This window comes from Neolamprologus multifasciatus, chromosome 9, assembly GCF_963576455.1.
Source record: "Neolamprologus multifasciatus chromosome 9, fNeoMul1.2, whole genome shotgun sequence".
NCBI classification, from domain to species: Eukaryota; Metazoa; Chordata; class Actinopteri; order Cichliformes; family Cichlidae; genus Neolamprologus; species Neolamprologus multifasciatus.
In genome coordinates, this window is record NC_140447.1 from 10346790 (window position 1) to 10370078 (window position 23289).

Here is a 23289-nt window from a genome sequence, read left to right on the forward strand (position 1 = left end):
CACTGATGAACAGTTTGACTGTAATGTAAAAACAGTTAAAGTCAGTAGAAAAAAGCAAAGGAACCAGAAGGAATTATGTAGCCAAGAGATGGCAGCTAGGATGAGCTAACATACGCTTAGCTTCTTTTGTTTAAAACTGTGTTTTTCGTACTTCATAATTGCGCAGGTTCAGTGCCACACTTCCTTGGTTAACTTCTTAGACCTGGACCTACGATTTAGGCTTAGAGAAGGGTTTAAAAAAAAAACTGGTGAGGGCTGCTTTAGGTTCTGCTGAGACTTCCGTATGAAACCAAGGAACCAGAGTCCTTGCTCTTGTTTCTTGTGCTCTGTCAATCCACCAGAGACGCTCTTGAGGTGGCAATTAACATCCTTTTGCATTTACTTTACTGTGCAGTGCTGCTTCTTCGAACACCACTCTTGAAATCACAGTGTCAGCCATTCAGGGCGCTGTGGGAGCTGAACAATAGGAAACATTTGTGATCCCCTGAGACAAAGAGAGTGCTTATGCTTGCTTACACTCGGACGGCACAATAACAGCTGTGTTTTCTAAAGAAAGGGTGGGGGAGTTAGAGTTTTGTTCATCTCTGCTGGGTGCCCTCTTCACTGTAATAAAACAAGTGAGAGTTGTAATTGCTTTGTTTGACACCTTTCACTAGCTTGATGTCGATGTGTAGTTAGGAGTCACAGGGGATGCTGTGTTTTTGAAAACTTGGTCCTTTGGTGGCGTTTGGGATTTGTATACAGTAAAAAAGAAGCACAAGAATGTGATAACGTGAGAGCTGGGAGGGATAAAGAACAAGGTACACTTACAAGTGGGCTGACTGCTGGTCACCCAGGCTTGTAGCTTACATCAGATGCCATGTATTGAGTGAACCACGGGCACTTAGTTAAGCAGTAAGCAAGCAGGAAGGGTTATGGGCCCCTGGAGGCTTTTGCTGACAACCTGAGCTATTACTGCAATTGAACAGTGGTGACCATAGTGTGTGTTCATCTCCAACCCTACGCAGTCTGTCTGCACTCCTCGCGGTAAGTTCAGGGAGAGCAGGTAGAGGTTTCTGCATTTTAATCAAAGCCCCTGCTTACTGCACATCCTGTGGGAAAAGATTGTAAATCTCCACTTTCATTCCAACTTCAATTTTTTTAATTTCATTTTTCTTTTTTTTCTCCTCGACCCTCATTAGCAGCAACCTTGACCCTATCCTGAGCAGTGTGGGCAACACTGCAGCTGCCGCTTGATCGTTGCCCACTTAACAGGACAAAAAAAACCCCGTGCTGAATCATTTAACACAAGCAGATTTTTATTACTTAAAACTCATTCATGTGCTAAATAAATACTTGTCTTTTTTGTGTGCTGAAGTCTTGCTCAAATACGCAAACGGCACACATAACGATGAGTCACCGTACGATGAAAATACAGGACTCAAATCCTCCCAATCCAAAAACTGTGACCCTCTGTGGATTATCGCACAAACCCTGCACAGATTTCATCTCCTGGTATTGTTTTCTTCAACTGCATCCTCTATTTTCTGCGTTATTATTTTGTGTTTGGGGTTGCGATTGGGCCACTGACAGTAGAGCGATGTTATAAATGCCAAGGTCAGAAGTTGGAGTCGTGTACTTCATCATTTTCGTCCTCTGTGATTGAACGAATACCGGAGCACTCTTACACGATAGTACACTGTCCCGAACCTTATCGTTTTCTTCGCCTCAGGTTTTTTCTATTTCTTTTTATCATCCTTCTCCCCCCAGTTTCCCTCATGTAGCTATCACTCCAAACGCCCTTTCTCCTTGGTTTACTTCACCTTTTTTATCTCTCTATGTATCCACTATATCAAATCTTCGTCTGCCCCCCCCTCCGTTCCCCCATTCCATAACTTTTTCTCTCACCTTCACCTCGCTTGGTTTCCCTCCTTGTGCACCGAAGCTCTTTGTTTCTTTCATCTGGCTCCATCCTCTTCATCTACCCATGTCTGTCTAGGCGTCACCATTTTCTCTCTGGGCTCTCTGTAACTTCCAGCTGATAATTAGCCAGGCGGTACAAACTGTCTTAGCTTTGTTTGTGGCCCCGGGGTCGACAGGACATCCCCATCTAACACAACGTGACTTACATAAGCAGCTGAGTCAAAGCGACAACACTGACCTCAGAGGGACCCGGGAGGCAGGAAGGCTGACTCAAGATTGAGCGATGGAACGAGATGGAGACGGAAAACAGCAGAGACAGTTCTTCACTTAAGTCGTGCACCTGATGACCTGAACATCTGTAGTGTCAGAACTCGTTGTGCAATAGCTCTCATATAATGTATTTCTCAATAAAACAGTATATGAGAGCTATATATATGTGTATATATGTATATATATATATATATATATATATATATTTACTGGGACAACTTACTACAGTCAATATTTTTTACTTTGTGACTGCCTAGTCTGTGAAAAGTGCCACATAAACAAACCTTTACAGTCAATATTTCCACTTTACTCACATATGATGTCAAAACGTGCTACACACATATTTTTTAACACTCCTCTAAGCTTCAAGTCTTTTTTGGTAAGAAAAAAAAATGAGGTCAGTGAGTCAGTGAGTGCTGATGCGGTCAGTGAGTTATTAATATGATTTATGAAGTCAGAAATGATGCCAGTTAGTGTGGGTAAATTGAACAAGCACGTGTACAGCTACACTAAGATCGAAATCTCTTCACAGACCACCATCACATTTGTGTGCTGTAACTCTACCGGCTATTTTCGTAGAATTAATTTGATTTTTAAATTTTTTTTAGACTTAATTGTTCACTCTTACCCTTCTGCTTCCGCTGCTATCCCAGGAAACAACTCGGGCGGGGGATGGAAGATCTTCAGCTGCAGAGCTGGCTCACCCGATTTCCTCCTCAAATAATTCCTGAATCACTGAGCTGTATCTCTCTCCTCTTTATCTCCTTTCTTTCTCTCTGCCTCTCTTTATTTGCTATAAACCACATCTCCAGACACTTGTTCAATATTACAAGCTTGCATAAATTTTGCCTCAATTTCTACACTTCTCTAACTTTTACAAGCCATCTATTTTCATTGGACGACTTGGACTGAAACCCGAAGCTGTTTCAGCGAAAACCTGGGTATTAACGCAAGAGCTTTCCATCAAGCCTATAAAGACCTGCTGACATTTATACAGTCAAATATCATTCATGAGGTCCCAATTAACCCGTTTCTCTGCTGTAGCCTTGTCCGTAAATTCCTAAGTATCGCACTGTACCTACGATGAAGAGATCTAAATCTCTGTCTCTGTATCTGCTGATACGTTATTCATGTGACAGTTTTGCAGCAGATAAGTGCCTCACTTTCGTAGGAATACCAATGAATAAGTGATGCTTATCCCCACTGAGTCTTGTCGCGATAAGGGGGGAGAAGGGGAAAAAAAAAGCAAAGGTAAAACTGAAGAGAGATGGCAGCTTGGAGAGTGCAAAAGAAACCCCCCTCAAAACACATTAAATCCTATTTTTTTTCTCCAGCCATTTTCTTCCACTAATCCAGGTTAGCATCGCAGGACAAGAGGCAGGGCACACCCTGGCCAGTCTGTCGCAGGGTTAACACAGACAGACAAGCTCAATTTAGAGTCACAAGTTAGCCTAACCCCATCTTTGTCTTTGGACTGTGGGAAGAAGCCAGAGTATCCAGAGCGAACCCTTTTTGCTGCGAGGTGATGGTGCTCACCCCATATTTTTTTGTTTTTGACAAGTTTGATTCTAAACTCCAGCCGACCTTTGTCTAACTGCTATTACATTTTCATGCATAACAGTAAACCATAACTTTTTGAGTCTGACAGCTAGGAAAAAAGCTTTCCTTTGAAGTTCAGCAACAACATATTGCAGCGTAAGACGTCTCATTGGAATCAGATTAATAGTTTCCCACAGACAGCCCGTGTATAGTCACAAATAATAGAAGACAGTCTAACCCTAATTGTATGATGATGAGCTTCTTTATGGGTCAGATTCAAAACGCTGGCAGAACATCAGAGAGGAGGATGAGGAGGACTGGTTTTTGTTGTTGTTTTGATTGCCAGTGACGTAAGTTGAGGAATAAGAGGCTTTCAATCCCAAATATCTCAGCTTTAATACAGCTAGGGTTGGGCTGGGGTTTGGCTGTTAGTTGGCTCAGAGAGTTTCTGAGTCGAGAGGTCAAGAACCCAGTGTAGTCTTCAGCTTTCCGCAGCTAGAGACTAATTACAGTTCGCAGGGTTGCCTGTGCTCTTTGAAGTGTACTTGTATTTATTACACGTGTATGTGTGCGGGCCTGTGTTTCTGTCTGAAGATGCACTGGTTAGGAGCGCAGATGGTGGATTATCTGTGCTCGTGCATAGACCCTTATATATGTATGGATGCATATTGTAAGACACAGTCAGCTGTCTAACCTCAAACTAACAGAAAACATTTCCCCTGTAGGGCTGCTGCTTATTTAAACATGGCTGTACAAACTTTCAAAACTTGGCCTTATTTTGAGGGAACCTCTCTGGCACTAGAACAGGTGGACCCTGACAAGCCACAATAACCTGGGGCTGACAAAGTTTTCTCTTTTCTTTTTCTTTTTCCGAATTCGCTTGCTTTCGTTTACGTCCAACAGCACTGACAGAGCTGCTCTCTCCTTCACTCTCTCTTCGTGTTTCTAGGTAACGATTTGTTCCTGGTAGCCGTCCATGAGCTTGGTCACGCGCTGGGCCTCGAACACTCCAACGACCCCACAGCTATCATGGCTCCTTTCTATCAGTACATGGACACGGATGACTTCAAACTACCAATGGATGACCTGCTAGGCATCCAGAAAATTTATGGTAAGCCTTCTTTTTTTATTTATTTATTTAAATACAGCAGTTTGTTAAGCAAAGGCAGGACACAGCCAAGTATTAGAATTTATCAGTGTGGTCTGAGGAGCTTTACAACTCAAAGGGTTAGTCTTCAGGCTTTAGCTGTCATACAAGCAAGCCAATAACATACTAAGCATTCATAGTCATCTTCCTGTGACATATCAAGTCAGTAGACCATGTAAGAGCTCAACTACAAGTACACTGCCCAACACACCTAACCATATGAAGCTGACATAGCTAAAGTAAGTCATCTTCCTTCACCTGGAGCTCTTGTTTTCTGCATTATTGTAACAAACTTTCAAAGTTACAGAAATAAGATTAAGACCAAGATTCAAATTAAGGCTCAAATACTTAAATTGAATCCAATTAAGACCTACATTTCCGATCATACTTCATCATCAGGGCGCCTACAGCACGCGTCCCTCATCGACACACATTTGGAGTTGACAGACGCTGATTGCACAGTGCTTTGTCTTCTCATAAAGCTGATATAGCTCTGGGGCGGCAGTGTGAAATTCAATTTGACGGCAAAGGATTTATGGAAGCACCCTCAGAGTTTGCTTCTTCAGTTTTTTCACTCATAGTTGAATTAGTAGATTGCAGTGGCAAAATCAGTTATCAGTCTGGATACTTGTAATGATAATTCAGACGAGGCTGGCTTGTGGAGGAGGAAGCCTTAATGTTTAAATGTGTTATCGGGAGTGCCGATGCTGTCGTCTCAACCTCAGCTTGACTTCTAAGTTCGGAAACGACTCGTTGGCGAATGACAGCATCGTTCCTTACAGCTGTCGACACTGTACACCAGTCACACTCTGCTGAATGGCTGCATGCGCACACACACATAGAACCTGCCATCTGCTTACATGGTCAGGGCACGTCCCTCTGGGAGTGACAGACCTGGGCAAGCGATCAAATCTCTCTTCATCCGTCTCGTGTTTTATTCCTCTGCATTGCCCTCCCTCCCTCTCCTCTGTGTCGTACCAAGAGTTGAAGGGCAGGACGACTGATGACAGCTCTGCTCTCAGCTTCCCCCCCACCCCCCTAGCAGTAATTGGCCTCCATTTTTTTCCCACATGCCAGTGCCGGTGCTAGATGTGGTACTAAACAGGAGAAGAGGTGGGAGGTACACAGCTTACATCAAGTACAAGGTGATGCACTTAAGGTTGAGTAGGAAAAACGTGCAACTTGGTTCTGTGTGAAGGTGAAGCGGTTTAACGAGATGTGAAGGAAATGCGAGTGAATTGGCGTTCCTTTACAGCTGTTGGCTTGCAGTCTGGGAGAGTCGGGCACAATCATACGAGGAACTGTGGGAAGCTAAGAGTTGCTGAGGATCACTTGACTGCTAGAGTTTTTGGACGTTTTGGCTTTGCTGCTTCTGTTTATTCCTTCAACTCTTTGAACCGTAGTCACAAAATACACCGTAAAGTGCATTAAAGTGCATATGTATTGACTTATGTGAATAAAAAGTTTGGCAGCTTGAACCTGTAAAGAATGAAGTACAGATCACATTCAAACCTATAGATGTGGCATTTCTGTCATGTAATCTTTTTTTCTTCCTGGACAAATCCCAATGTTCTCACTGGGCTTTGAACTTAATGACAGAGCCCACTTCCTTTTTACAGAAGCAGCAGATCTCAGGCACCATGTCAATAACTGGGATGAAAGAAACAAAAATTATTGATGTTATTCGGGCCATAATTGTATTGAAATTCAGCTGAAGCCCTCAAACAGTAAACATGATTTAAAAGTTGGGCTGGAGTTTATATTTTTAGGACCTTTAAAGAAAACAAAATGAGCTAAATCTAATTTTAAATAAACAACAAAAGGGTAAATCTGCCTTAAACTTCTAAATGGCCGGATGCCCAACAAGAGCTGTATTAAATTTTAAAAGTCTCACATGTCTTATCTTTTAGGCCTCGTTAAATCTTTGTTTGATATTTTGTTTTTCCTTTAAACCATGACCATTAGCCTGTGTCATAATTCCATTATGAACAACAACAAAATACTCCAATATTAATATTCTCATTTTCTGTATATGGAGTTCACTCTTTGCACATTTATATCTTTAACCACACTAGCATGCTAAAAACAGGCGTCAGCATATCCACATTGCTTGTTGGTATGTCCACATAGATTGACTAACATATCAGTAGTGACCCTGGAGTCAGCTACAGCAATAACACTATCCTTTACTACTCCACCATGACTGTCACGTAATACTTCTGAAGTTTCTCTGTCACACAGGCCTCCTCCTGTTTCTGCACTTACATCTCTTCACATCCTGCTAATGGCTTTAGTAGTAGGCGTGAGAGCAGCAGCTGAGGTAGTGGTCAGGGAATTGTAACATGAGAAGGTGAAACCATGATGCAAATCGAGCCAAATATCAATAGTATCGATACTTATGCTGGTATCAGTATCGGGTCGATACTAGTGTGATAGGATTTTTTTTTCTTTCTGTCCTCTAAATTCAGTATGTAGCCCACTAAAAATAAAATAAGTACCTCAAACATGCACTATGAAAAATGTCTGAACTTTTTGTGTGTTTTACATAATACACAGTATTTATTTAAATCCAAACAGATGAACGTGAACTACAAATGGTTTATGAATGAATTCTGTGGTTATACAGTTCCTTGTAAAGGCTCTCCAGGCTCCTTTGTTCTTAGGCTGCATTGCGGGTTTTCATCTGTGTTCCACTAATATCTGTAAGTGTGGGAAGTTCGTCTCCCACACCCACCCACAGAGTTTGCTGATTAGATTCCTGTTTTCAAGTGCACAGATTGCTGGAATTAGCTGATTGGTCCAGCCAGTCACCACAGTACTGGTGTAACACGTGGGCCACCTGGACATCTCCAGTAAATTAACGACAGCCAGATGCTGAAATTACAGGGTGACCAAAAGAGCCAAAATCTGCCCAAAAAAAGCTGTGTTTAATTTTTCTTGTCGTCGGTTTACCACAATGTAGCTGCAAGTACACATTTGCCTGTTTGTTTACACGTCCATCTGACTGTGAATCTCCCCCATGCTTACATAACTTCAGAGTACTTTGGCTCCACTAATCTGGGATGTATTTCAGGGGATTAACTTCAGTCAGTGAATGGAATCACTCTCGCGTAGACCCGCTGATCAGTTTTGTGGACTGGGTGATGGCTTAATCCTGCGATTGTCTGGTTTGTCAACTACAGATGGATGACACATTAAAGGAAGAGCCAATGTAAAATGTCTAAGTAGCCACTACATGTTGCCAGGACAGCTTCAGTGGGCCTTGGCATTGATTCTGCAAGTCTGTGAAAGTCTGCTGAAAGAATGGAAGGCCATTAAAATCATACATTTTATCTGATTAAGGTGAGGTCTTTCTGTCACGTTATGGGCTGAATATTGGTCTCTGTTGGCAGACTGTAAGGATCTACGGATCGAAACGTCTACCTGCAGAAAGCGTCTGCTGCCAGATAGAGGCTTGCGTGCCAAGTATGTGGTGTCATTGTTGGTCCAATCAGTCAGCGAAATGATAAGCACAAAGAGCTGACGTGAAATGAGCGTCTGTACTTTTAAGACTGCAATTTTTTATCTTTGGAAGTCTGCACGGGATCTCGTTAGCACAGGTTGAAAACAACTCTAGAAAGCTCTGTGTAGGCAAATACCTGCGCAAACGTGACACAGGCGCAGTACCATGGAACAAGCGTTAGTCTTGTCACAGTCTTGTCTTCCTCAGTCTGTCTGCACCTCATCCCCTTACAGTCACAGAGTGCGTTAATCATGCAGCGTCATGCGTTATTCATAGGCAAAGCCCATTTGTTATTAGCCACTGCCTGAGTGTGCATAACTCCTTTCCTTTATCACGTACAGTAATTCATGAATTTGAAATGGCACCCAGGCATCTCTCTGGCAGGTCTTCACATGATCTACATTTTTAAAACCTAATTCTGCTAGGCCATGTTTTTTTGTGTCTTTATCCTCTTTAGCGTATGATATTATGCTTTGCTAAGCTGAATCTCTAAACTTGGCAGTGTTAACATCTACCCACTGATTTCCGCATGACCTCATCTTGTTTATCCGTGGACTCCTTTCTCTCTCATATCTTTGTTGAGTCCTCGTTGGCAGCCTTCATCACTTCTTACCTTTGTTTGTTTGTTGTTGTTTTTACAAGTGGCACCACTAAAACTTGGCTTGAACATTCGTTTCTCCTGCAAGATCAGAGTGCTGGTTAGCTTTAACTTGTTAAGTAATGAAAAAGCAAAACAAAATGTTGCGGATACATATAAGATGTATTTCTCTGACTCCCTGCAGGGCCGCCTGATAAACTCCCCCAGCCCACCAAGCCTTTGCCAACGGCGCCCTCTCCTCGCTCCCATCCTCCTTCGGACCCTCGTAAACAAGACAGGCAGACGCAACTCCCAATGCTGCCTACGCGACCGTCGCAGCCCAATGCTAAACCCAACATCTGCGATGGAGGCTTCAACACCCTGGCCATACTGAGAAGGGAGATGTTCGTCTTCAAGGTAAAACAACAGCATGTGATATCAAAACAAAGCTAGGGGCTCTTCACGTTTGGTTTGTTTCCAGCAATCTCAAGTTTTTAACCCAAGAGCTGTTTTTTTCTTTTACCAATAGCCTGGATCTCTTAGCTGTGTGGGAGCACAGAAATCATTGTTCCCAGTCCAAATCATCACTGAGCTAGAAGAGACTTCATCCCTGCACCATACGTCTGGGTGTAATACATAACTTGACAAGCTGATAACACCAACACAAGAAGAACCTGGCCCTACAGTCCATCTCTGTTAGTCTTAATTAAGACCAACAGAGAAAAAATTGCGATAAATATTTTATTAAATATATGAAAACACAATTAATAATAAATACATGAAAATACTCTGGGAATCCTACTAACAAGAGAGCTCAATTTCAGACTGATAGCAGCCCGGCTCGGTCTTATGGTAGGATTCATGGCAGGTCATAAGGTCAGTGTTAGCATGCTCAACAATCTCATTTTGCAGCATCTAATCGGATTAAACAGATATTGACGAAGTTTAGCTTTGAGGATATAATCTCCATTTGAAACAACAATATTGTAAATATGTATTATAAATATGTGTAATATGAAATGTGTAATCGTATAATACACAATAGTACATATAATAGGATCTAATATACATGATTTTAAATTGATTGCATCCTGTGTTTCTTATCATCAGTTAGTTGTTTTGGTTTGTAGTTACATGCAGAATAAATTGCTGTGAGTTTGGAGGATTATCTAAATATTATTACCTAAATGAGAGCTTTTTCTGTTATTCTGCTTCATGTTTAGCATGTGCATAGTGTGGAAAACTTCACTTGATGGTAATAGAAGTTATTTCACAGTTTCACAGTGTGGTTCTAGCTTGTAGAAATACTGTGGAACCAGTTCTGTTCTCTTGAAGCTATTGCCTCTGTATTTTATGCCATTATTAACCTCTTAAGCCCCAAGCCTACCTGATCTCCTGCCTTTTGCCCCCGTATCAGGGGGCGTTGGGGCTTAAGAGGTCAAAGAGGCTATTATGTCTGAAGGAAGACTTCCTTGTTAACTTGGGGTCTATTGAACTAGAATTTACAAAGAAGGAAAGGCATGCAGTGCACAGTAGAATACAGTTTCTCCTTCTCTAGAGAAGCTCGGCTTGGTTTTCATTCCAGTACAAGAGAAAAAACACATCTTTATCCTTGGTCTTAGCTTGTGAGAGCGAGACCTTGGCAACATGCAGTAAGGAACAGAGAAAAACCCTGGGGCTGCACAAAGCTGTCCTGTGTTCTCCACAGAAAGGAGAAAGAGTGCCTCTGATGCTTTATGTGAGTGTGACTGTATTTTCTGTGGATATAAATAGACAGTATCATTGGTTAAATAAGAGACTTGTGGAGCCAGAGTAAAACCAGTTTATGTCCTCTCTGCACCCCTCGCTGCAAATTTCTTCTTGTTGACTCAAAAAATAAATTAAAAAAAAAAGGACTCGTGGAGCTGAAGCTGCTACCTGTAAGGATATTTACCCAAAATTAGACTCGAAGCCCACACTGAGCCCGGTTTGGCTGTGGAAACAATACCTGCTTGTCACAGTAGTCTAGTCCAGCCTCTCTCTTTCACATGGTGCCTGCAGCAGCAGCTACTGTCAGCCTTCATTACTCCCAGGGCAACAGCCTGTCCTGATGGAGTGATGAGGATCATGGGATTTCTACAGAGCTCAGAGGTAGTGCTGAGATAAAAAAGATGTTCAGCAATCAGCCAAATGTTTTATGACTTTAGGAAGTGAAGGAGAAAGGCTCTAAATATCTGTCCCAGTGATCCCAGCGTCTGAAATTAAAATGTGGTGCACTGCTGCAGAAGTTTCCTGGTCTTAATTTATCACATTGGTCGTCTCAAGCATGACTTTGATGTTGTTTATATCTAATCTGTTTATATATCCAAGCATTGTTTTTTCTCAGTCTACATGAATATTTCAATCTTTTTTTTTAATTTATGGCTACCTATATATTTACCTTTGCCAAAGTGGTTATGTGTTTGGTTTAGTTTTTTTGCAGGATTCAGGATTATTGAAAAATTATTATTCAAAAACAACAGTTTTGCAGAGGTGGGGCTTGACCCACAGACTATATTTATTTATTACAATTAAATATCAATTAAAATAGGAAAAAAAACAGTGAGGTGAGAAATCATCCTTATATTCACAAGAAGGTTTCAAACACAAACCTGGATTCTTCTGGATCAAGAGACTCTACTGATGCTCGGTGTTGAGTGAATTTTCAGCCTTGGTGGAAGGATGCTGTGTATGTGCTCCGCTGCTTTACTGTGAGGACCTAAAACAAGGGATGTCATGATTTTATTGTTATGAGCCAACCATTTCATATAACTCACACCTTAAAATTGTAGGATATTGTTGATCTCAGCACTGTGCTGAAGATGTGTAAAGCACAAAATAATCTGCTTCTAGAGGCTCTTTAAAATTAGACACTGGTATGTTTAAAAGGCAGGGGTCAGGGTAAATACTGGAAAGATGTATTTCTGTAAAAGGGGTAAACGTCCTTGGCAGTTGTGATGAGGACACACGATAGCTTCGAACATTGTGAATGAATTCTTCTAGAACTTTGTAGGGGTGTAGCGGGGGTCATGCTAAAATTTGGCTTCCATCCACCGACATCTTCAAGCTCATCCTCACGATTTATTGGTGCAAAACTGACAAAAAGGCTCATAACTTAGAAAGTACGATTCTTAGTGTGGTGTATATTGTCAGCATATAGTAAGTACTGTTGACAGATTTAAAATAGCATGTCACATTTGACCTCTGACCTCTCCTTCAAAGCCAATAGATTAATCTGAAGGTCAAAGTGATAATAATGCTACTTGGATCTATTGAAACCTGCCATTGTTTGTATTGACAACATACAGGTGATGATCTATGCTGATTCTAAATGCCATGTTACTTTGGACCTCTGACCTCTTCTTCAAGGTCAAATAAGGTCAAACTTTTATAAAAATGGCTTTTATCTTTAAAACAAGCTAAAATTTTACTGCCTTTGTTTATGCTGGCAACATTTAGGAAATGATATTGTCACGGCTGGCGGGGTGAGCCGTGTGGTGTGGAGGAAAGGAGGACCCAAAATGCAGATAGCGACTGGTGATTCGAGTGAGGTTTATTTACAATGCACAAATAACACAACTGAGGGCAGGACAGAACATAACCTAAACTGGGTGAGCTAAATAACAAACCTGAGATCATACGAATGGGGTGGGAGGCAGAGAGACACAGACGAGGAACAGACACCATGAAACACAGACGAGCCGACAACGAACACAGACCGACACCCACTATATATACACACACACAGGGTAATCGGGTAATGGCAGACAGGCGGGGACACAGCTGGAACTAATGGACATAACGAGACACAACCCTACAAAGTAAAACAGGAAACACACAGACTGTTTTACATAACAACACGGGGACATGAACAGAGCACCGAGGGAGACGCAGGTAGGGAAAATAAACACAACCAAACCCCAACCACCAATACAAGATCAGAAATAAACTAGAAAATACTAATAACAAACTCAAAACGCTGGGTCACCGACCCAGGACCATGACAGATATTGTCGATGCCTTCTGCTAAGGTGATCCCAAAATGTGTTATATCTTTAAAGTATCATCAAGAGAAGGAGAATGAGCTTCCTAGTTATATAGATAATAACAACAATAAGCTCAAGTTAATAATGTCCAGTTATTTATAAATAAATACTTGTTATAAAAGGGTGTAAGTGTAATAAGCTAAAATTTTAGCCTAAACCCTTTGCTCAGTAATTTTTTGTATTGATTTCGTTTTTGTGTATTGCTATATTTACACTTTCAAAATAAAAGAATCATTTTTATTATTGTATGTTCCAATAGTTCTCCAGGATGCATTGGACCTGCAGAGATGTGATGGTTTGTGGGGAGAGAGCCCATTTTAGCAAACGGATATTAAAACGATAAGGAGCGTTTTGATGAAGTCATATTTCAGCTGTTTCTTTTGTGTCCCACTTGCTGCTCATCTGTACACTGCAGCCTTGTTTTGTTACGCATCATTTGGCTTAGTCCTGCCACTTTTCTATTAGCACTGTATTATCAATTATTTCATAATTCACAAACTCTGTAACGTAAAGCTGTGATGTTTGATAGCTTATGTGCACAGTGCTTGAAAAACAACCTGTATGAAAAAGACATCATGTTTGCAATTTGTCTTAGTTAATGATAGTGTGCTAAATAAGCAGGGGAACCTGTAATTGCTCGGCTTAAGTGGGCATCCACTTATGTTAAATTGGCATGGTGCTTCCATTATTTTGTTGGCTTTCAGCGTTTCGCTGGCACCGCCTCACATTTTCCTAAACATCCCGGGGAGCGGAGGGGAAAGATTTGCCGAACACATGTAAGCGTAGCTGTAAATCCACTGTGTTCACATCGTTAAGACCACCAGCAATATCAGAGTCATGATGATTTGTTCTCCCCTTAGAGTAATCTGCGTCTCGGCCCGTGAATCAAGTGTGTTTAGTGAAGTGAAATGAATAAGGGATCACGGGTTTGACTTGGATTCTCTCTCCAAGTGTGCTTTTCTGGAGGAGCAGGTGGTCCTAATATTTCTTGATTCTCAGTGAGTATTTTGCCAACTTTCTGCGAGCAGACTGACGTATCGTGTTAACGCCTCTTTCCTCCTGGTAGATGAAGCTGCCCAGCTGTAAAACAGTTTATCTGGAATCATAATTAGAGATGTTTGGATTACTCCGGACTCTGATAAATTCCCTTCAGAACCAGCCAATGTACACGCATGAGTCTACAGACTGGCTGCAGCGATGGCTCGCTGAGTTTTCTGGGGTGTTTTTTAACTTCACAAGGCAGATTTGTTCTTTACTTGATTGTTCGATTGATTCCTTGCTTGGTTACTTTGCTCTGCGGGTCCATTTGGCCCCGCATAACTGGGTTGTACTCACCATCCCAGCTTGATTGTTTTGGAAAACCAAAGGCCAGTCGATGCCAAGTCATTATAGCAGAGATCTCAGCGGTCCCGCCGCCCCTGAGGTCCACAGGTGGTCCAGCAATGTAAAGTAGGGAGCTTTAAAGTGAGGGTGATCTGGTGAAATTCACTGGGAGCAGTGAGGTTTTCAGTGCAATTTCATTGTTGATATGCATCATAGTAGGCTTTTGCTGCTCATTGTTAGAGCAATTCAGAGCTTGGATTTCTTTTCACATGGACCCGCTGGTCTACAAAAGGAAAAATAGGCTGCAGGAAAAAGTATTGTTGTATTTAAAATGATTATTCAGGGCACAACTCTGACAAAGATGTATGTCGAAACTTTGGATATCGCAAGTATTCTGTTTTAAAACATATAGGAGGCTACAGGTTTGTGTACGGTACATCTCTTATCAATTTTCCAGGATATTTGCTGTCGGATACTCATCAAATATTTTTGCTGTTCTAGACCTTCAGATGCTCACAGAGCAGGTATTCTTAATGAGTGGCACTAAAACAGCAGAAGAAAACAGTGAATCAAGAGCGATAACGCTGCCGTGCAGAGACAGAGGTTACTGCTTTTAGAAAATATTGACATGTTCCACCTGTGAATTTAAAACGGAGAGCAGATGATCAAAGACTCGCTGGGAAAAATGTTCCACTGTCACGTAACGTTACAGATTCAGGATCGATGAGTAACATTCAGGGCTGAGACGCCCTGATTGTGGCTCCTTATGACGCAGAAGTCCTTGTTATAAGGAATGCTGGGATAGACTAGTCTTTCAAGCAGTGCTGAAAGATGTCTGATTTATACGGGTTAACATTAATCTACACAGCCAGGCCGGGAGTCATGCTTGTTAAAGGTGGTTTTTTTACGGTGGCTCATTTTTCTTTCCTAGTGAGGTGACACGGGGTCACCCGGGGTTCACCGATGACTTCACAGATCCAGTGTCAACGGTAAATGCCCCGTAAAGCTACAAAGTTACTGTTGTTTTATGGTCGCAGCCACTTCAGGTTCAACTTTCTGTGAACCCGCAGGCCATATGCTCTCCCACCGGAGCTGGAAGCAGCACACACATTCATGTATATGCATGCGTACACCGGTGAAGAGTGCTTTCTCGGGCTTTAATTGCAACCAGTTTTTTCCCGTTGTACCGCAAACGTGCCCGCGTGTGACGCTTATGCTGTCTGACAACAAGCAGACCAAAAAAAAGTTTCCAGGAGTTCGTTCAACTCCCATCAGGCTTGGATTGTAGTAAAATATGGATGGAGTCTCAGACATCATAATTAAAGTTTGGATTTGGGTTCATGGCTCACTGCTGTCTTGTCAGTTTTTAGAGGCAGAAAATCCAAACAGGGATTTGAGGATTTTAACTAAACATTCCCTACAACATGCTTTTCTTATAGCTGCAGTGTTGCTTTTATGGAGCAAGAATTCAAAACAAGGATGCAAGGATTACAAAAAGGGAAATTACTGTGCTCTTGTTAGGTGATAGTTTAAAGCTCCAAATTCATTTCACCCACTATGTCTCTGCTGTCGTTGTGACTCATTATGTTCTGACACTTGTAGCTGCATTACATGGACAGGATTAGAGCCTTTTGTTGTGCCCACATGCAGGTATACGTTTTGTCCCCTACAAGTCTATATATAAGCTTCCACCAAACACTCGACACACTAATGCTTTCATCTACTCTAGCTTCCATTATTGGTGCGTTGCCCGTTATATAGACATATAATAATGGAAACTACCACCCCTCTCGCCCACTCACTGAGGGACACTTCCTTCCTTCATGTGGACAGATATAGAGCAGGGGATTCTGGGATGCCGCGGGGCGCCTCGCTGTTCAGGATTGCCGATGCCGGAGCCACGCTCTTTGACTATGACATCCATTAATGAGAAAGCAGTTGCCAAATGGGCAGTGAGCTGTCGTGTCTTCTTAATATCTTTTTCAGCAGTGGAATGAAAAGCGAGAGAGAGAGAGTCCAAAAATAGCGTGCGTCTGGAGTGCATTTTTAATGCCACCAATTCAGTTTTCGGACAATTGTAAGACTTCTTTTTCAGGTGTCCTGAGAATTCAAAGAGAAAGAGAGATGAAAAGCTGAACACCACTCTCGTGTCTAATTTTAAAGCCTCTGGGTGATTAGCTTAGCTTAGTTTAACTGAGCAGAAAGATGAGAAGCAGGGGGGAAGCAGCCAGCTTGGGCATGCTCAAAGGTAACAAACCCCCCCTACCAGCACCTCTGAATTTCACTTAATAATGTGTTATGTGTTATCATTTGTTTTAATCTGTACCCACATTCCAGTTTGAAATGTGCCGGCCGCTTGCCCATTTTCTAATCTTTATGTTAAGCTAAGCTAACTCTCTGATCCTTTTCTCTTACCATATGTTTAATGTCCTCCTGTGAGATTGGTTCAGTGCTTCAGAGCAGGAATGTCAAACTTATTTTATATCAAGGGGCCACGTACAGCCCACTTTGATCCCAGGTTGGACAAGAGGAGTGAAACTTGACTTTCTGTCAACGTACAGACATTTAACTACTAATTTAATGCCTGAGATATCTTAATATAAGATGAAGAAGTGTAATTTTAACAGCACATCTCAGCTTTTCTGCATAAAATTATAGAAAAGGTTCTGCTCACTAAGCAGAAAGTCATTCTATGGTTTATCTATTCTATCTTTGGTGTAGCAAATACAGGTACAAATTTATGCCATCCATCGTTTTTTCCATTATAGCCAGCTCGGCCAATTCTAGCCCCTGGGCCTTATGTTTGACACCCCTGCTTTTTAGCCTTTTTAACAGCGGCAAATTTCCCATGATGACATAGTGTTTCCTGAAACATAAACACACCTAGTTAAAATAAACAGTTGCAATTGTTGTTTCCCATGAAATCCCTTTTTGTTCTCTAAAAAATACGACTGAAGTTTATTTCAGAGTATAAAATTGCAGAAGCTGATAACACAGCCAGTCATTTTGGCAGTTTGATGCCGGAGCTGCTAAACACCGTTCTGCACTCTTGACTTTGGGGATGGAGGCTTACATCGTGCACAGAGCGCTGCGCTGACATTTATTGGATTGGAAAATGTCCCCGCAAAGATGAACTGTAAAGCTGGCGTATTAGAATTAAAATCTAATGGAAAGAAAGAGCTGCAGGTTGAGAAGTGAAAGCTGCCGTGTTTTGTTGCGCTGATGAAGGTCGCGCTTCATTATTTACAGCAGTTACAGTTACGTCCCTGCAGTCTTGCTTCTTGGCCTTGAGCACATGTAGAAGGCGTACAAAATGCATCAGCGCACATGTATTTAAAAAAAATCTTGTAGAGTTCAGTTCCTCAGCGAACAGAGTAGACTTCGGCAGAACTGTGACCTCAATCCTCGTCCGTCTGAAATATTTGCACCTCTGCTGACGACTCAAGCCGAGTGCGTGCGTCATGTTAGACGAGTGAGAGGTCAACGCGGCTGTCATCCAAATATCACTGTCTGTCATATTCTCACCTCTTCTCTCGGCACATAAACACAAAAGGCGGCAGCAGATGCTTACCCAGGGCTGACGTGGGTGTCGAGGTTTTTAGGTTTAACCTCATTTTTACACAACAAATTCAAAAAAAGCGTTGATCTCTCGGAATAGCTTCATTGTCTCCACTTGTTGTTCTTTGCTAATAACAGGGCGGTCTACTTGCTCTTTTGTCCTTTCCAGAAAGATTTCACGCCGGTTCTTTTCATTTTCATTGATTGATAAGTATTTATGCAGTGATCAACGATTTGAGAGACTTCTTAAATGTGCTGTGTTCTTGTTTTTCATTCCTGTGTTGGCGCTTTACGTCGGGGCAAAGTCTGTAAATCATCAGCCTCGAACTTTCTAAGAGTCTGATTGAGTCATGTACCCAGCATGCCGCTGTGAAGGGTCGGCGTGAGAACACGTAGTGTAATTCACACCAGTGTGTTTCCGCTCGGCTCACAAAGATTAGTGATGCTGAGTTGTTTTGAATCTCTGTGATCGGTTTTTTGCCCCTCTCACTTTCTAATCGTCTCGTGTCACTTGGTTACCGCTTTATGTTGTGATTTTATGGTCGTTTGCATCTCTAGTCTTTTTATGATTTTCTGGATCTCTGTACACGTCTGACGCCACTTTGCTGTTGTTGTTGTTGTTGTGTTCTCTTTGTGGTCATTTTGTCTCACTTGGTTGTCATTTTATGGCTGTTTTGCATCTTTTTGTGTAACTTTATGTTCACTTGCACGCTTTACTAATCATTTTGCCTACATATGCAATTGTCTTGGATTTCTGTACATTTTATTGCATTTTTTTGTTCTTTTGCATTTCTTTCTCATTTTTTGGTGTCACTTTTATGATTTTTTTGCATCTCTTTGTAGTCATTTCGAGTTTTTTTGGATGTCTGGGCACATTTGGCTTCACTCTGTTGTTGTTTCGCCTCTTTGTAGTCATTCAGTGTAATTTTATGGCTGTTTTGCGCCTCATTTTAGTATTTTGTGCCACTTTAAATCTCAAGTGACACTTGAGGCTGTTTTGTTTGTTGAATCTATCAGTCATCAATAATCTTCCCCACCCCTACTGGCTAGTGGCAGACACCAAAAGATATTCCCACAGGTCAGGTGTCAATGCTGCGGTGGTTCAGAGCTGTTAAGGTGGAACGAGGAGGATCCGAGCATTAATTAGGCACACAGTTTTAGTCGTGATTGCTGATTGGTGTCTCTGTGTAATGATTATTTGCCAGTCATCTTGCGGCAGAATCCTCATGAATTAATGCGCTAAACAGATACCTGTTCATTTCAGAATTAATGAAGTGCAAAGTGCTCTCCATTGTGTGTGTGTGTGTGTTTTGTTGATTTGTCAGCTCAGCAGGTCAGGTACTTCATGCAGTACACCAATGTGTTGTGCAGTATTGATTTTGCCAACAAAACACTCGGTTCAGCTGTTGGCGAGGCAGTTTGGGATCCGCTTCGCAAACTTTCCTCAGCACAGAAACTCATCGGTAGAACCAGATTTTTTTTATTTATCCAGGAGGGCAGAATTTATATTCCTGTAGAAACCAGATTTGAATTCAGCCTCATCGCTCTGAATGCATCATCATGTGCCATGAGACTGTATACGTGACAAACTACGTACCGCCCTTTTCCTCAAAGCGGAGAGCGGTGTGATATTTCCATCTTTCGCTAAGACTGAACTCGCTCTGATTTTTCTGAACGTTCCTGTAATTGAGAAGCGCCTGCTGAAATTCTCTACAAGTCGCCCGAGCTTTGTTTTCAGAGTGGGAGTGGGAAGTTGGGGCAGGCGGGAGAAAGAACATTTTCCCTTTTTATAAAGTCAAAAGGACTCAAATGGCTCGGATTTCACAGTTTTGATCTGTTTTCAATTACTCGGCCGGGCCGCGTACAGAAGAAAATGCTGAACAACTGAAATCTATGGAGGCAGTAGGTGTGGAGCGAGAGTGGGAGAGGGGAGGAAAAGGCAGAGGAATTGGAATGAGAGACAAGGGGAAATGAAAAGAAAGAGGAGGACGAGTCCAGGGAGAGTGCAGAGTCCCAGAGAAACAATTGGATTAGACAAAGAGAGAGAAAGAGAGCTGTGCAGAGAGTCTTTGATAAATTGGCTGTTTATTTAGCTTTCGCTGTGAATGAGGCAGGGTGCAATGATGTGCTGTCTCCCCTGCATCCCTCGCTACGAGGTCGGGCTTTTTGGCCCGAGCGCCCAGCGTGTTAAGGAGGTGCAATTGGCCATTCATTGCCAAAGGGTGGGACATCTTTCTGAGTCCTAATGGCTTTTGCAGCTGTGTCTCTCCCCGGCTCCCTCTGTCATCAAGTTTCATCGAACATCAAAAAGACACACCTTCCACTCCCCCCCCCCCCTCCACTTCCCACCCCACTCCCCTCCCCACTCCCCCCCAAAAAAGAAGTCAGCCCCTTGGGTCCTCATAAAGCTCCTGGCTATCACTTTTGCCCCTGTTACTTGATGGTTTTTCCAGCATGTTCTTCAGGCTCTGCATGTGTAGCGACAGTCGCCGAGGCTTTCCAGACAACCTGAGAAAGCACATGTGCTTAAAAGCATCACGGCTGTCACCAGCAGGCTTTGTTGTATGAGCAGCAAAGCAAGGCGCTGACCTGAATTCAGTGTATCAGATAGATTCACTGCCAGCTGTGTCACTATATGCAGAAATTCCTTATAGCTGTAGTTTGTGTTTGTTCTTAGATCAGGGCAGCGTGTTGTTTGGGATCTTAGAAACATTCAAGTGCATTTTTTCCTACTTGATCTTCTGATGATGTTTTCCACACATGCGTGTGTCTTGTTCTCTAGAACACACTGGACTCTTCCTGTGATTGCTGCTGCACTGAAAGAGGAAAGCTAAATCTTCGTTAAGCGGGCTTTTTGTTGGTTTTGTTTGTTGTTGTTGTTTTTTTTTGCCAAAAAGGTCTTTATAGGATGACGGCACACATCATGCTTTCAACTTAGTTTTCTAAGGGTATATTCTACCTCTGACAATCTGTGTGTCAGACCTAAAAGGTTCTCATTTATTCCTAACATAGTCCTCTGTTCCCTTTCAGGACCACTGGTTTTGGCGGGTAAAAGATAACGCTGTAATGCAGGGATACCCCATGCCCATCCGAATGTTCTGGAGAGGCCTGCCGCCCAAGATAGACGCAGTCTATGAGAACAGCGAGGGCAAGTTTGTCTTCTTCAAAGGTGAGGCCTTTACACTCCACCACCATCACTGTTTAGTAAAGCTGTTTTTCATTACAGGCAAAGCATCATAAAGCTTTAATCTGATCCTGCAGTGCTGTAGCCCAGTTGCCTCCGTGCAGTAGCGGCTTACAGTAGCTCCATGTCTGCTCTGTTATCCCCACAAGTCATCGTCTTGTATAAGCTGGATGCTCATTCCTCCTATATTCACACATATTTCCATGTGTGTATGTTGAAAATAGAGGGATTTTTTTATGTTATCGTGCTCCCTCCGAGCACTGCACTGAGTTTAGTCTGGGGAGGATTAAAGCAGTTGTTTTGCTTTGGTAGGAAAGTTTACCACAAACAGCTTTGCCTTTTAATAATGCATATGTTGCATTTTTCTGCTCCAGTGATATATTTTCATATAAAATCGTCCACTGCAGTTAAACACAATCTGTATGCACAGGTCTTGGAAATCACTGGAACAGCATGTGCAAGGAGAGCCTCGCCGCTTGATGAGACCTGATTTTAATTGTTCTTCTTTTTTTTTTTACTTTACTGAAAGCTTTGTCTTCACATTCAAATCTAGACTGAGCCCACAAAACACAGCTTTACGACTAATTATGTCTGAAGCTGCAAAGCCACTTAAAAGAAGCAGCAAACAAACACGGCCCTCATATTTGCATTCACACAGAGAGGACGGGAGGCAGGGAAAGGCGGGGAAGGAAGGGTGTTGATGAAAGGAGACGTAGGTAGCAACAAAAATCTGCTGGGATAAAAAAAAAAAAAAAACTACAAATCTTCTCTCAAACTCGTTTCTATTTCCAACACCAAACAATTCCTGGAAATGCAGACTGCTGGTCCCGGGTGTGCCACCAGCTCTGCAAGTTTGATTTCGCTGCCTTCTCCTCCACCCTGCTCTTTACTGGGCAGCGGTAGAGTTAGAAAATTCATACTAACAGAATGCCTTTTTTCATTTGAACACACGCAGCTGATTTCCCAGAAGGCCTTGTTCTGACTGTCACCATTTGGAAGAAAAATTAGGAAGAAAGTCGGTCAGAAAGCAGAAGGCGGCACTTTAACTCCTCGTCTAACCAGGCGTTTTGAATATACTCTGAACAGCTCTCGTCTGATGAATTCTCTTAAAATACATCCACAGATGGGGACGTTGGAGTCTGCTTTGGCTGTCGTGGCTGAGACACTGATTAGCTTAGTGCTTTTTGGGCAGGTCTGGAAACAGACACAGTATACATTAAGAGTGTGCTCTTCGTTCCTACGCCAATGTCAGTGTATTAGTTGTTTCCCTCGCTGAATTCTTCAGAGACGCGAGAAGTTCAGCATGAATTTTAAACGCATCAGTCGAACCGGGCCTGCTGTGTGGATTGCTAATCAGGCTATATGCCCTTACAGAATTACCATTCACAGTTTGGCAACACCATGCAGGCAGATTTAGAAGAAGAGTGTTTTACATGGAGAAATGTTGATTAATAAGAAGCTGTGTTGTGAATTGAAATTAAATTAATCAGATTAGCATGGGCTTTTGCAGCTTTACTCGGAGGCGCCCTGCATATGCACAGCACACATATAGGGGTATGTATTTTCTTCCTGGGAGGCAGGATCCAATCAGAGCTTGATTGAGGCTTTTGTGTCAGAAGACAGACAAAGCTACTCTCTACATCTAAATTATGCAGACATGCTTATATTGTTTTATTTCAGATTAAGAGCAGAACAATACGCAGGCTCGGCTAATGTGGCAGGTTAAACCTGCATTTTTTCTAATGACCAGCAGGGGGCAACTTTTATCGTTGCAGAAAGAATAAAGGTCTGTAGAAATCTATGGGAAAATTTTGACTTTGATTGATAGTTTCAAGTCTTTCTAAATATAACCTGATTTTCATTTGGCAACCCTATGGTCCCCACTAGAGTCATAAAAGATCAGTGACACTCACCGCTCGCTCATCACGTCCAATTTTAATCACTTAGAGATGATCAAAACTCTCACATTGAACTCGAGCTGTAGGCTGGACCAGTATTGGCGTGTACATTGAATTTTAAATGAAAAATGTCATTGAATTCACTCCCAACCAGTTTTGCCTGGTTCTGCTTTGTTCTTGTTTCTTCCTGTTAAAAGGGAGTTTTTTCCTCCCACTGTTTCCAAATGCTTGCTCAAGAGGTTTTCTCCGCATTCTTGTAGGGTCTTATTTCAAGTTTGAGGTCATGGTGCTGGTTACAGTTATATACAGCCACAGGTATTTGGTA

General features: G+C 42.2%; 2 protein-coding genes across 3 annotated transcripts in view; one reads left to right on the plus strand and one right to left on the minus strand.

Moving 5' to 3' along the window:
- Window positions 1-23289, minus strand: part of LOC146511036 (uncharacterized) — a 189776-nt gene that overhangs the window by 77874 nt on the left and 88613 nt on the right. The gene's annotated exons all lie outside the window — the stretch shown is intronic.
- mmp16a (matrix metallopeptidase 16a (membrane-inserted)) overlaps window positions 1-23289 on the plus strand; it is a 74073-nt gene that overhangs the window by 42337 nt on the left and 8447 nt on the right. For both annotated transcript variants that reach the window (XM_085172223.1, XM_085172224.1), the window contains 3 exons: window positions 4661-4822; window positions 9143-9354; window positions 20913-21051. In XM_085172223.1, the coding sequence (XP_085028349.1) occupies window positions 4661-4822; window positions 9143-9354; window positions 20913-21051 (513 nt within the window). The remainder of the gene's footprint in view (window positions 1-4660; window positions 4823-9142; window positions 9355-20912; window positions 21052-23289) is intronic.